The 14,630-nt window shown below is 37.9% G+C and overlaps 2 protein-coding genes across 3 annotated transcripts in view; both read right to left on the bottom strand.

Moving 5' to 3' along the window:
• Positions 1–2,486, bottom strand: part of tent4a (terminal nucleotidyltransferase 4A) — a 20,985-nt gene extending 18,499 nt beyond the window's left edge. The window contains exon 1 of one of the 2 annotated variants that reach the window (XM_017482549.3): positions 1,238–2,486. In XM_017482549.3, the coding sequence (XP_017338038.1) occupies positions 1,238–2,040 (803 nt within the window). In that variant the 5' untranslated portion in view covers positions 2,041–2,486. The remainder of the gene's footprint in view (positions 1–1,237) is intronic. The other variant, XM_017482548.3, reaches the window with a different exon arrangement.
• A 1,522-nt stretch (positions 2,487–4,008) lies between these two features.
• Positions 4,009–13,289, bottom strand: srd5a1 (steroid-5-alpha-reductase, alpha polypeptide 1 (3-oxo-5 alpha-steroid delta 4-dehydrogenase alpha 1)). The gene is made up of 5 exons (XM_017480677.3): positions 12,783–13,289; positions 11,850–12,016; positions 11,253–11,354; positions 10,513–10,663; positions 4,009–8,415 (listed from the first exon to the last, which is right to left on the bottom strand). The coding sequence occupies exons 1-5, from the start codon at positions 13,091–13,093 to the stop codon at positions 8,349–8,351; spliced, it is 798 nt and encodes a 265-aa protein (XP_017336166.1). The 5' UTR covers positions 13,094–13,289; the 3' UTR covers positions 4,009–8,348.
• Positions 13,290–14,630: the final 1,341 nt, after the last annotated feature.

Here is a 14,630-nt window from a genome sequence, read left to right as displayed (position 1 = left end):
TTCTATGTTCTATTGTGAATAAGGAATGGGTTTATGAGATTTGCAAATTAGTGTGTTCTGTTTATATTTGACATTTTACACAGCGTTCCATCTTTTTTGGAATTGGGGTTGTATTTCACTACCGAATGGGCTCATGTACCATAATTTAAAGTGCAATAGCATTTGTAGAGAATGACAGTCACAAAACCAACTGTAAAGTGTTCATGAACATGTCAGGTACAATGCACACCTTTCAGATTTTTGATATTCAACCCACAAACCAAAAAAACCTTCACGAACCAACAATTTTAGTAACAGAGTTCAATTTTTTTTTTAATTGTATGGGGAACTGTGTACAGTTTAGTTTATTGATATATATGTTTAGACAGACTGTGGATGTGAAACCACATACTTACGTACACACAGTTCCCTAAACCGTTTTCAAAAAATTGCGCTCAAATACCAAAAATGTTGGTTGAGTCAACAAGGCAGTTATCTGGTGGCCAGATGACAGACATAAAAACGCAGAAAACAAAAACATCCGACTGAAATGAGAAACATTTCTCATGATCTTAAAAGCCTTTTGATCTGAAGGCATATGAAAATGGAAATTGAAGACGCTCAAATAAATTATTTTGGATTTTTTACATTTATTTTATTTATCACAACATAATTCCCATCGCTCCATTTGTGTCATTCCAGAGCTTTGATGATTTTATTATTATTATTATTATTATTATTATAAAATGTGGGAAAATAAATACAAAATAAAGAATGAGTGTGTCTAAACTTTTGATTGAGATATTACATATTATATAAATAACATTTCCCTTGCTTGTGTGAGAACTGGTTTGTATATGGAGTAACGTTATGTGAATTATTAGCTAACCCATTAGCTAAACGTTAGCTTTACTAGCAAGTATCTCCTAGAATTTCTAGCATATTTGAGTATTGTTTTGTTTGTTTATTTTGTTTTGTTTTAACGTCCATTCTAAAACATATGAAGCCTTTTAAATAAACAAATTTACATCCATTTAATTAAGGGAGGAGAAAAAAAAAACCCCGTCAAAACACTAAAATATGGGCAGAGTTTAAACTGAGGTAAAATGACGGCTAGCTACTTTTGCTAAGCGACGCACCGAACCGGCTCACGCGCCACGACATAATGTAAATAACAACCAAAAGTAAACAAACAGATAAATAAAAACAGGATGAGATAAACGTTAAAGTGAAGGCGGATTTCAGCCAGCGCGCTCACCCGTTAAGTCCTGGGCTGTACGTCCTGGTTTTCCACAGTGTAACAGGACTGACATGATTGCCGTTAGTCCAGTTGGAGAGGAGATAATTTATCCCGTATGTGCTCGCTTTATTTTCATGTTTCCTCCGTCCCGGGTGATGGTGGTGATGGTGGTTATTGTGGTTGTTAAATCCCGGGGTGACCGGGTAGCGCTTCATGCAGTTCTGCTGGAAATACGGCTGCTGTTCCGGATGGAAATATCGCGAATGTTGGTGGTGATGATGATGATGATGATGGTGGTGATAATGATTATGAAGGTGATTTTGGTTGACGTTGTTCAGTTCGTTGAAACTGAAACACAAGCGGTTTTTGTTGGTCTCGTTAGCCCTTAAGGCGGAAGAGGAAACCGAGTAGGAGCAGTCCGTGCCCGGGTCCGGGTCCGGAGCAGACCGAGAGCCCGTCTCAGTGGGAGCCATCTCTCTGGCGTTCAGAGGAGGTGACGCGGAGCTAACGTTGTTATTATTATTAATCGATAATGTCGCGAAGGAGCTCCGGATATTAGTGCTGTTGGCATTGCTGTGGTGAGAAGAAGGAGGATGAGGATGGTGGTGGGTGCTGGATGATGATGATGATGACGATGATGATAAAGATGATGAGGATGATGAACACCCAGGCTCGCTGTGTTGCTGCTGTGGTGGTTGTTGTTGGCGGTGATGGTGAGAAGAGTTAGCCCGGATTCCCTGAGACGTCTCCCACACATGCATCCATAACGCATTAGCAGGTCCCTTCTGTTCCGGCTGAATCCAGGCGACCCTCGGATCCATTCAAATTCAACTAGCTTAGCTTAGTTTTAGTTTTAGCTAGCTTATCCACCCAGGATTTAAATAATAATAAAAAAACAACACACATACATACACCCAGCCGTCCTGGGTCCTCCTATAACGTCCTCCAGACCGAGAGCGGGTTCAGCAGGACACACGGTTACAGTAAAAAATAACAGTGAGCGCAATAATCAAGAACCGAAAAGTGAGGACCAATCAGGTGGCTGTTTGTTCCTCTCGGCCTGTGAGACAGTGGATCCAATATGGCGACCCTCCCATCATTCCTTTAAAAAGCCTGAGGAGTTCCACAGCAACCACGGGCATGTTTAAAGCGCAGACACACACTCTCTCGAACACACACACAAACAAGTTGTCTTAGCTTTATGAGGACCCTCCTTTGCCATTGTTAATATTGTTAATTAACATGCCTTCACCTAAATAAAACCTCAGAAACTAAAGGATTTTTTTTGGCTCTTTCTTTTTTTTAGTTTATTTATTTATTTATTTATTTTTTTAATTGTATAATTTAAAAATAAATAAATAAATAAATAAATAAATAAAGGTATCTTTTTTTTGTGTGTAAAATAGCTGTTTTTTTTCCTTGTGGGGACCAACCAAATGTCCTCACACGATCAAAATAGTCAGACATTCCTATCCTATTTAAAAATGTACATATACACTCATACACACAAAGTTGTCTTAGTAGCTTTGTGAAGACCGTCCTTGACATGGTTAGTATTGCTAATTAATAACATGCCTTCGCCTAAATAAAACTTCAGAAACTATTTTTTTGGTCTTTTTCTATCTAAAACATAAGTTTTTTCTCTTGTGGGGACCAAGCAAATGTTCTCACAAGATCAAAATAGTCAGACATTCCTATCCTTCTGGGGACACTTGATCCCCACCAAGATTTAAAAATGCTTCAAAAAAAAAAAGTTGTCTTAGTTTTGTGAGGACCCTTCTTTGACATTGTTAGTATTGCTAATTAACAACATGCCTTCAGCTAAATAAAACCTCAAACTAAAATAATTTGGGGGGGCTTTTTCTTTTTTTTAATTTTTTTTTGTGTGTAAAATACCATTTTTTTTCCTTGTGGGGACTAACCAATTGTGAAATAGTGAGACATTCCTACCCTTGTGTGAACACTTGATCCGCACCAAGATTTCAAAACATGCGCGCGCACACACATTTGTCTTACTATCCTTGCACGGACCTTCCTTTGACATAATTATTATTCAGTCAGTACATGATTTCGTTGAGTATTTGTGTGACTGTTGTTGGCAAAAATGCTTGATTTTAATGCGGCTTTTTGTTTGTGCATTTTCTGTGGAAAACTACTTGAATTGGCGAAACTGCAATTTTTTTTGCAGTGATGTTTGTTGGTAAATGAGACCTTTTAGCTGCACTCCTATTCGTGACACACGAATCGAAGAGGGATTTGGCTGAATGCACGTTGTCATGACATGTCTCATGACGCGTCTTGGCCAAAAATTGCAAACACCTATGAATGTTGCAGCATTTCCTTGACTTTGCGATCATTTCTGCGATCACAAAATCATGAAATCACGGACAGACTGATTTATTGTTTTATAAATAAAAGCATACTTTTTTTTGTAAAATAGATTTTCCTTGTGGAGACTAGCTAAATGTCCTCACAAGATCAAAATTGTCAGACATTCCGATCCTTCTGGGGACACTTGATCCCCACGAAGATTTAAAAAGTACACACACACACAGAGAGACCCTTCATTAAAAAAAAAGAAGAACCACTGAATTAAAAGAGATTTGTCATGTAAAAATAAAAACAAAACACCATGGGGTTTATTAAAAAAAAAAAAGAAAAAAGAAAAAAAAAGCACACCCTGTGGTTTTGTGATACATTACCAACGGCACCACGTCAAAGTAGATTATTTTCTTATAACAGCATGTACTGAAATATTTTATACCTTGTAAACATCAGTTTGCCAATGATTACAATTTTCGATTTATTAATGTCATGATTAGTAACAGTTTGTTAGGTACATTCAATGTTGTGGAACCTTCCTAAGACAAGTTATCATGTTATAGCAGCTGTAATCAAGGTAATAATTAAAAAACAAAAACAAACAAATAAAACACACAGATACTACAAAGTCCTCGACCCTTTTGTGACGAAACAAAACCTACTGTTACAAAGCACTGACACTGGAGACTCCTTCCATAAATCTTAAACTTCTCACAGAAAACTTCACAACATAAAAGATTACATTCTTTTTTAAATAACGGTTTCTAATAATTTTTTTCGTTAGCCTTAGATCAGAGATTCTCAACCTTTTGTAACTAAAGCCCCCCCAAGCCTCCGCTATCATGTGACATGCAATCCACCCCATATATACACCTAATCTATAATCTGTTTTTGATAGATAGATAGATTTTATTGCTTTTGTGTTTTTGTACTTTTTAAAATGACTTTTCATAACTTTTATAATTTTTAAAAATTACTTTTATAAAACTGGGGCGTGTGGTGGTTTAGTGGTTAGCACGTTTGCCTCACACCGCCAGGGTCGGCGTTTGATTCCCGTGGCTCTGTGTGTGTGGAGTTTGCATGTTCTCCCCATGCTGCGGGGGTTTCCTCCGGGTACTCCGGTTTCCTCCCCAGTCCAAAGACATGCATGGTAGGCTGACTGGCGTGTCTAAAGTGTCCGTAGTGTATAAATGGGTGTGTAAATGTGTGTCCTGCAATGGACTGGCACCCTGTCCAGGGTGTACCCGCCTTGTACCCGATGCTCCCTGGGATAGGCTCCAGGTTCCCTGTGAAAAGGAGTAAGCGGTTGAAGATGGATGGACTATTTTACATGTAAAACATGCTGCATTGCATTCGTCTTGCATTCTCCATGACATTGTTAAATCTCCGGCTTTCAGCCCCTCACTGAACAGAGCAGACGCAGAGAGAGGTGCGAGTGCAGCAAAAGAAAGCACGACCTCACGCTTGCAGTACAGTACTGGCCACATTTGGAAAGTTACTAAGGTTTGTCCAAAAAGTCACTAGATTTGTCGCTGTTGCAAAAGAAGTCGCTAAAGGGGTCTGAAAAGTGGCTAAGTTGGCAACACTGGTCTGCACTGACAGCTACATAAAAGGCTGGCTAAGCTCCGCCTCTCCCCAGCAAAAATACAGAGGGAGAGGGAATGCTGTTTTTTTCCAATATATGCTCATTATATTTGAGAAGCAATAAAAATACACAGAGTACCCAAATGATGCCCTGTCTGTTTTTTGTGCCCCCCTTCAGATCTCACCCCCCTGGTTGAGAACCACTGCCTTGGATTATGTACACTGTAGATCTTCTATACATGTCCCTGTGAATGAGCTGTTTTCAGGGCAAAAGTGCATTCACGACTCTTGGTTCATTTTCTGCATCTATAGCCTTAGATTGTAGCGAGAGAGTGATATAGTGGAAATGAGCCAATCCATTTCTTTTATAGGATGCTGCAGAAAAGGCTTCCTTTATGTCTTTATGCTGCCATTAAAATGATGGATTGATTTTATACAAGCTTTAAAATCATTTCACATCATTCAATAAATTAATTACAACTCATTTCCCATTCATCACAAGCTGAACAGACCGAGATTTGTCAACATCACTGTTTGAGTATTCAAGCTAATTAGTCATCCCAATCATCTTGATTCCTTTTATGCCATGTGTTACTGTAATTATCCATCCTTTAACATTTCATTGTTTCAAATTAATAACCTTCTGCCTGCATAAGGTCTCCAATGAGGGTACATAACCATTAAACCACCATACAGAAATCATCGCCTAGAACCATGTCAATTAGCTCTCTTAGCACAGACTCCAAATTACAAGGAACTCTGGAGAATTTTCAAGATTCATCAAACCACATTTACATATGTATTTCACTTATCCTAACCACAAGGTGTGGTGCAGAACCCCTGGATCGCATATAGTATACTAGCGTGATGCTTGGAGAGGTGTTCAGAAATGGCTGCTGTGCTCACACCACTGGGATGGGTGTAAAGTCTGGAGAAAGTGCACGGCCATGGCAAGGTAGCATCAGCACACCTCTAAACAAGGGCTATGAGGAGGAGTCTGGCATGTTATAGTAGGGGCTGGACATCCAGCCTGTCTAGAGGCCAAGGTGATGATGTCTGAGGAAAGGCTGGCCCACTGGGTAGACAAGTGTCTTCCCACCATAACAAAAAACAAAACAAAACAGTTGGTCTAAGGATCTGATGGTTGCCTGGTCTAAATGATGCCACAAGTCACATACTGGGGAACAGCAATGCATGCTCTGCAGGACCATTGAGGGCTTCATGGTCAACTTACTGATTAACAAAGTTTGGTGATATGACCTTGGGCAGAAAACCTGGATTCAGCCCAAAGTCACCTGGCCACTAATGCATTCAAGGTAAGCAAATCACCCAAGCATGTAACTCCCCAACCCTTTTAGGTGAAGATATCACTAGCAAGAAAGTTTCCAGAGACGGTCCTTACTTAAGGGAGTCCAACACAAGGAGGAAGAGGTGTTTGACCCCACTTAGAAAGGCAGTAATAAGCCTATAGGACCTTCGCGAGATGCCATGTATGGTGCCGCTATGGTGCACTGTAATGGCTGCCACACACGCACATTTAGGGTAGATGAAGCCTTGCCACTGCTTGGCAGTCCCAAAAACAATGTATGTATCGTTGGAATTGAGCGATACATGGGATCCAGTCACTGATGTGACCACAATTCACAGAACAAATTCCACTTCCAAGGTCATACAAGACCCATGTTCAAGACATTAACCCATGTCTTCAGAAGTGTTTCCTGGACTGCGAGTCCTTAGTTGATGATTCAGCCCAAGTGACCAGCCACAATCATAGCCGATTTGGCTGAGGGTGCAAAATCCCGGTCAATTTGGGAAAGCAGATGTACTCAGGGAAGAAGCTGCCAGGGCATTCCAACAACTAGTGAAAACAGCAGTGGGAATCAAGGGCGTAAACACAAGCAGGCCTTTGCAGTGTAGTTGCTGAATACCTAAAGAGTGGAAATAGTCAGCGGTAGAAGGGAAGAAAGTGATAAGGCCAGTCATGTATCAGTGCGCCCTGTCCCAACAGGCTGGCTCCGACAGGCAGAACCACAAACCTGCCACTGGCAAAGTACAACCTATGTTTTGTACAACCTGTCTACCTTTATCTTAGATAATTTTGTAATAGACAATCGCTGGAGTTCAAGTGTAATAACAGAGTGTAATTACAGCCCTCATGGTAGCACTTTGAAGAAAGGCATTTTGACAGACCCTGTCGTAATATTCCTGTGAAAAACAGGCTGATCTTTTGTTTGATCTTAACAACTGAAGTTTGTTCTTTCGCCCAACAAGTGACGACTTTAGAAATTTAGAGGTTTTCGGGGTTGAGAGACAAACTTTATTTGACCTACTCTACTAAACTGTTTGAGTTCAATAAAAGAAAATGTAAGTCTCTTTTTTTCTTTAAAAAAAAAAAAAGTTTTCTAACTTGCCTTAAACTTCTCAATATTAAACTTCTGGATATTACTTAACCAAATAAGAAGAAAAGTTTGTAATATGCTGTAATGAACTTAGGATTTTTAATAAAATATTAAACCTTTTAAGATTAATTTTTTGTCTGTTTTGAACCGAGCACATGGCAAGATGCAAAGGTCAGGCCTTGAGGTGTAATTATTTACCCGTGACTCATTCCTGCACAGTTACATTTTTACAATGGACTAACTGGCAATGCCTGTGGTGAGTGCTTCGATTCTTAGACAGGTTTGATCTGGTGCTTAATATTTCAACGCAATAAGAAATCTCCTTATATAGTACAGTATAGTCATAATATAGTATAAGTTTATAGTTATAGTATAGTATAGTCATAATATAGTACAAGTTTATAGTTATAGTATAGTATAGTCATAATATAGTACAATTTTATAGTTATAGTATAGTATAGTCATAATATAGTACAAGTTTATAGTTATATTATAGTATAGTCATAATATAGTACAATTTTATAGTTATAGTATAGTATAGTCATAATATAGTACAAGTTTATAGTATAGTATATTATAGTCATAATATAGTACAAGTTTATAGTTATAGTATAGTATAGTCATAATATAGTACAATTTTATAGTATAGTATAGTCATAATATAGTACAAGTTTATAGTTATAGTATAGTCATAATATAGTACAAGTTTATAGTATAGTATAGTCATAATATAGTACAAGTTTATAGTTATAGTATAGTATAGTCATAATATAGTACAAGTTTGGATGTTCTTCATTGTAGGTAAAGGCCATACGGTCATTTCATCAGAACACAAATGGAATCAGAGCTTTCCTTGATTTGGGGTAATCCTCAAATTTCTCAAGATACCACCTGTAAGACAAAAAATAGATAAAAGTGATTATGGTCTTGCCATGAACAGAGCCTCTACAGCAACATATTTAACTAATATAGGAGCACGGTATAAAATGTAACTGGGAAAAGGGGAGCGGTATAAAAAATGATGAGCCGATAACTGTATTACCAAATATTATAAAAGCTTGTATATTGAAAATGGCTAGCTGGGTCAGTAAATAATTGTTTGGGATGTCATCGTCTATATTGATATAGGACACATTTAATGATTATAACGATTTGAGATTTCCTTATGATGGTGTACCATTATATACAGTCGAACCCACAAGTCTAACCATGCATTCACATTCGCAAGCAACAAGATGCTTATGTCAGCTAGCTCATGTCATACACTCACCAGAGTCACAAATATCCTCTGCTACTTGCTTTCAAACTTTATTTTTCATTATAATGTCTCATATATAATATTATACTATATTTAATGAGACACATCCGTTTTCTTTCAATTTTGTACATTAAACTGTGCACAGCAAAATCGTGAGTGTTGATTCAACACCCACAGTGTTGAATTTACACCCTACAGTGTTTATATAAGTACACTGGACACAAATGAACACTCTGCGTATTAATTCAACACTAGGGATTTTACTGTGTAAATGGGAACTGATTGCAAGCAGGGAAAAAAAAAAAAAAAACGTGAGCGGGGAAGAATTGTTTGGATTTGTCACTTCACCGCTTCATACCAAAATCTCAATCCAAATGTCGCTTGTTGCCGAAGTTGTTTCTCTGTGCCACGTAGATACGAGTGTTCTATTATTGCGTTGTCACTTGCCAGTTTGAATGTAGGGAAACCAGAAAATAAATTAATCTAGAGAAGTCATACAGAGGTTGATATATATTTATATACATACATATACAATATACATACACACACACACATTTTATATATATATATATATATATATATATATATATATATATATATATATATATATACATACCAGTGCATCTTAAAAATTTGAATATCATGGAAAGTAAAAAAAATTTCTGTAATTTAAATAAAAAAGTGGAACTTTCATATAGTCTAGATTCATTACACATAAAGCAAAATATTTCAAGCCTTTTGTTTATTTTAATCTCGATGATTACGGGTTACAGCTCATGGAAATCAAAAATCCAGTATCTCAAAATATTCTAATAAAGAATTTATAATACAGAAATGTCGACCTCGTAAATAGTATGTTAATTTATGCACTCAGTACTCGCCAGGGCTTTAATCCTTTTGCAGGAATTACTGCATCAGTGCGACGCAGCCTGTGGCACTGCTGAGGTGTTCTGGAAGTCCAGGTTGCTTTGATAGCGGCCTTCAGATCGTCTGTATTGTCGGGTCTGGTGTCTCTCAGAGATTCTCTATGGGGTTCAGGTCAGGCGAGTCGGCTGGACAATCAAGCACAGTAATACCATGGTCAGTAAACCGGTTACTAGAAGTTTTGGCACTGTGGGCAGGTGCAGAGTCCTGCTGGAAAAGGAAATCTGCATCTCCATAAAGCTCGTCAGCAGATGGAAGCATGAAGTGCTCTAAGAAAACACACTGGACCAACACCAGCAGATGACCTGGCAACCCAAATCATCACTGACTGTGGAAACGTCACACTGGACTTCAAGCAGCTCGGATTCTGTTCCTCTCCTCTCTTCCCCCAGACTCTGGAACCTTGATTTCCAAATGAAATGCAGCATTTACATTCATCTTCCCCGTGATTGTGATTGTGTACTGATCCAGACTGAGAGATTAAAGCCTCAGGAAACCTTTACAGGTGTTTTCAGTTAATTCGCTGATTAAAGCTCTTCTCAGGTCATCAGGACATTTCTGTATTATAAATTCTTTATTCGACTATTTCGAGATACTGGATTTTTGATTTCCCTGAGCTGTAAGCCGTAATCATCGAGATTTTAAAAAAAAAAGGCTTGAAATATTTCACGTCATGTTTAATGAATCTAGACTATATGAAAGTTCCACGTTTTGAATTAAATTACAGAAAAAATGAACTTTTCCACGATATTCGGAATTTTCTGAGATGCACCTGTACACGTGTGTTATATACAGGTTTAGCTTACTTGTGGTGGGCGATGGCTCGGCTAGAAAGAATGATGAAGGTGAAGAAAGAAAAAGCAAAACTGTGGACAGAATGAGCAGCCAGAGCAAATCCAGCCCATTCCACGATCTCACCCAGAAAATTAGCACCGGACACATACTCAAACACTCCACCTACAGAAGACATACTGTATTTCAGTATATGCTAAATATATTTATCCCACAGTGCTGTAAAATTCTAAAAATCTGGGAAAAAAAAACCTAATCGAGGTGTTGATTCATTTTCTATAACTGCATCTCTGACAATAATGCCTTTACACATGTTTAAGCCAAGGCTGAGCGATACACTATAAATATCATGATGAATTACATCAGAATATAGTTCTCTCAGTATAACAATACCCAAATCCACCATTATTCTTCACAGTAACTAAATAGATGGATGGACATTATACATATTCTACCACCTAATCCTTCTTAAAAATATGTTGTAGATTCTAAATAAAAGCATCATTGAATTCATACTCATTTTGTATTTTACATAAAGGTTGTTTTATACCTGGAATATCTGACTTTGTAGCACCTGATTTTTAGTTCGATTGGTAATGTGAGATATTAACAAGCCGTTCATTTAGTGTTATTCTATGCATGTCATCGGTCATCGTTTCTGACTGCACATAAATCCATCTGTTTCTTTTCAAGAAATAAGTATACATAATTGACTGAAAACTCTCTCTCTCTCTCTCTCTCTCTCTTTTTTAACCTCTGGGAATCTTGTAGCCCGTTTCTCCTGGTCTGCGCAGGTTCCTCAGTATGTGGTCAGAATGAAGGTTAATTATCCATCCGAGAAGCCATAGACAGGAGCCTGTATGAAAATGAATGAATTACAAATCCATCACACAAGCCTCATCATATCCCCCAGCCCGCAGCCAGAAGCAGACTGCTGTTATAAATGAGGTTTATACATAGGAGAATAAAATGCCATCTGATCTAATTACCAGAAGCGTGGGATGAGTTGAGCACATCTAAAACCGTAACTCAAAAAAAAAAAAAAAAAAGTAAATAAAAGCACTCTTTACTGATAAGTTGAGCAGAAAAGCATGTCAGACTGCACAGTGCGTTGAACTTGGAGGTGGATGTGCTACAACTACGCTTGCTTTTATCCAAAGCTTGTCAATTTGACTCGTGTAGGGCTGCGGCTAAGGCATTAAATTTCTGTTCACTAACACAGACGTTTACCCAGTAACCAGTGGCATGGATAACAGGAACTGACTGTCCTGTACTTTATGCACGCACGAGCACACCTGCGTTGCCTTTTCAGACAGGATACATAAACAGAGGCCACTACTCCATTACCCACCTGTGATGAAGCAGGGATGTGAAACCCAACCCTGAGGGAAGTCTGCATACTGGCTCAGGTATCTCACTTGCAGATATCCATTATAAATGCAGAAAACGAACGCCAGAGCAAACGATGCAAACGGTGTGGGCTTTCCTCCTCGGATTAAAAACGGATATACGAGACACCTGAAAAATGAATAAATAAATAAATAATTAAACACATGGTCAATTTAATTAATTTTTTTAATATAGATTTTTGGATAATCTGTATTCATAAACACACACACACACACACATATATACACACACACACACACACACACACACATATATATATATATATATATATATATATATATATATATATATATAAACAAACTGTTTTTTTTTATATGCAATACCAGGAATCTCAGTTTCTAGATGGCCTAGATTGAACATGAACTTTTAACTTTTACATGTTCACTCACAGTTAATTATTGTTAATATTGATTGAATATGACGAAAATATTAACAGTGCATGATGTGTTCTTGATTAAACAATGAACAAAATGATGAAACGTTTCTGGAAAGGTTTTACTCTTGAGTGTGTCAGATGTTTTTTAAAAAAAAATGAACTATGCAAATTTAAGCAGATTTAATCAGATGTTATTGGCTGTGTGGAGTTTTGAGTTATTAGACAAAGACTTGTTTGCATCAATAAACGCAAATTTTACAAGTTCCAATGCAAATATATATACATATATATATATATATATATATATAAATTCCCTATTCACCTGTAGTGATGATAATTCATCTAAGTAATAATGCATTACAGTAAAACAAAAGAAAACATTAAATCAATTCATAAATTAATGAACAAGAGTTTGGGAAATTAAAATAAGTGTTAGAACACATATAAGGAGCAGGATTGGGAGAGAGTTAAACATTAGGATGGATTGACATTGTTTACCTTTGGACATAATGGCAAAAGTACATGCCGAGGAGGAGCTGGTTAGGTAGGACTGTTATCTTCAAGGGTGAAGTCCATAATAGTAAACTCAGAGGCACAAGAAAAGCAGGTAGCTCTTGAACAAACCAAGCTACTTTCACATTAACCGGAAATCCATATTTACTGGAACTGTATCTGCCGTAAGGTACATTCTGAAAGAGCAAAGTTACACACGTCGCAACAGCCATGAACATCATTAAATATGAAAGACAGTCCAAAATGTAAAGTTCCTCCTCTTCAGAAGAAAACAGCCTCCTCAGGATATTCTCCATGACTACCTTAATAATAATAATAATAATAATAATAATAATAATAATAATAATAAACAGTCCTGAATGATTCAAAGTAATTCATAAAGCGAGTTTGCTACTTCAGCATGACTACAGCCAAAACCCCGCCTTGTCTTCCAATAGCGCCCACCAATCGCTGCACGGGGGGCGGGGTTTACGTGAGGATGATCCAATAGTATGAACCAATAGGATAAACGCGCTGTGCTTTCTAGTATTTCTAGCCCAATCGTTAATCAGCGTCTTTTTACACCAGGGGTGCTTCTCATTTCTCATCTGTACATCCTCGTTTCCTTTCCTCGCATCCTTTCCTTGCGTCTTAGCTCCACCCCCTTAGGATGTGAGAATAAATGATGGCATCTTTTGTGCAGTATTGCATATCCAAACATGCAAGGATCAATTTGCATTTGCATATCCAAACATGCAAGGATCAATTTGCATTTGCATATCCAAACATGCAAGGATCAATTTGCATTTGCATATCCAAACATGCAAGGATCAGTGGGGTTCGATTCCTGCTGCTGCCCTGTGTGTGCGGAGTTCGCATGTTCTCCCCGTGCTGCGGGGGTTTCCTCCGGGTACTCCGGTTTCCTCCCCCAGTCCAAAGACATGCATGGTAGGCTGATTGGCATCTCCGAAGTGTCCGTAGTGTATGAATGGGTGTGTGAGTGTGTATGTGTATGTGATTGTGCCCTGTGATGGATTGGCACTTCGTCCAGGGTGTATCCCAGTGCTCCCTGGGATAGGCTCCAGGTTCTCCGCGACCCTGTAGGATAAGCTGTACACAAAAGGGATGCATGAATTGTAAGCGTATTATTATTGAATCATATTTCACACAATATCCATCACATCATCAAATGACTTTTTCTTTAAGACTGTGTCAGATGTAATGGAGGAGGGGAATTTATACACGCGTCAGGTTTTTGGACAAGAAACACTTCCGCATAGGGTACACCTTGTGTAGCCTCTCTCCTAGCTCCTCTGGAAGCTTCCTCGTTCCTCGCCTCCTCGTGGTGCAATTAGAGAATTGATATGTCCTTCAAGATGGTTGACGTCGATCAGTTTCCAGGTCAGGGGCTGGAGGATGGAGGAACGAGGAAACGAGGAAGCATCAATTTGAGTATTGAGAAGTGTCCCATATTTTAAGAACACCTAGGCTGCCTAGCCAAGATGCAAGGAAAGGAAATCGGGATGCACCAAATAAGAAATGAGAAGGAGAAATTTATATCTACAGAGTATAATTTACCTTCCAGCTGCAAATTTAGCATTATTTCTTTGCTTGTATGATTTTATTTTTTAATTACATTCAACAAATGGGTCTAGTACTACTGGTAATAATAATAATAATAATAATCATAATAATAATAATAATAATAATCATAATAATAATAATAGTAAATAGCATAATATACGAGGATTTTACATCTACACAGAGGGAGAAATTTATATGTACAGCAAAAAAGAGTATTATTTATGTTCCAGATTTACAAATTCGTCATGTTCTACATTTTCCATATTACTT

Source organism: Ictalurus punctatus, chromosome 12 (assembly GCF_001660625.3).
Source record: "Ictalurus punctatus breed USDA103 chromosome 12, Coco_2.0, whole genome shotgun sequence".
NCBI classification, from domain to species: domain Eukaryota; kingdom Metazoa; phylum Chordata; class Actinopteri; order Siluriformes; family Ictaluridae; genus Ictalurus; species Ictalurus punctatus.
The sequence above is the reverse complement of the archived record's forward strand: the minus strand, read 5'-3'. Positions and strand labels throughout refer to the sequence as shown.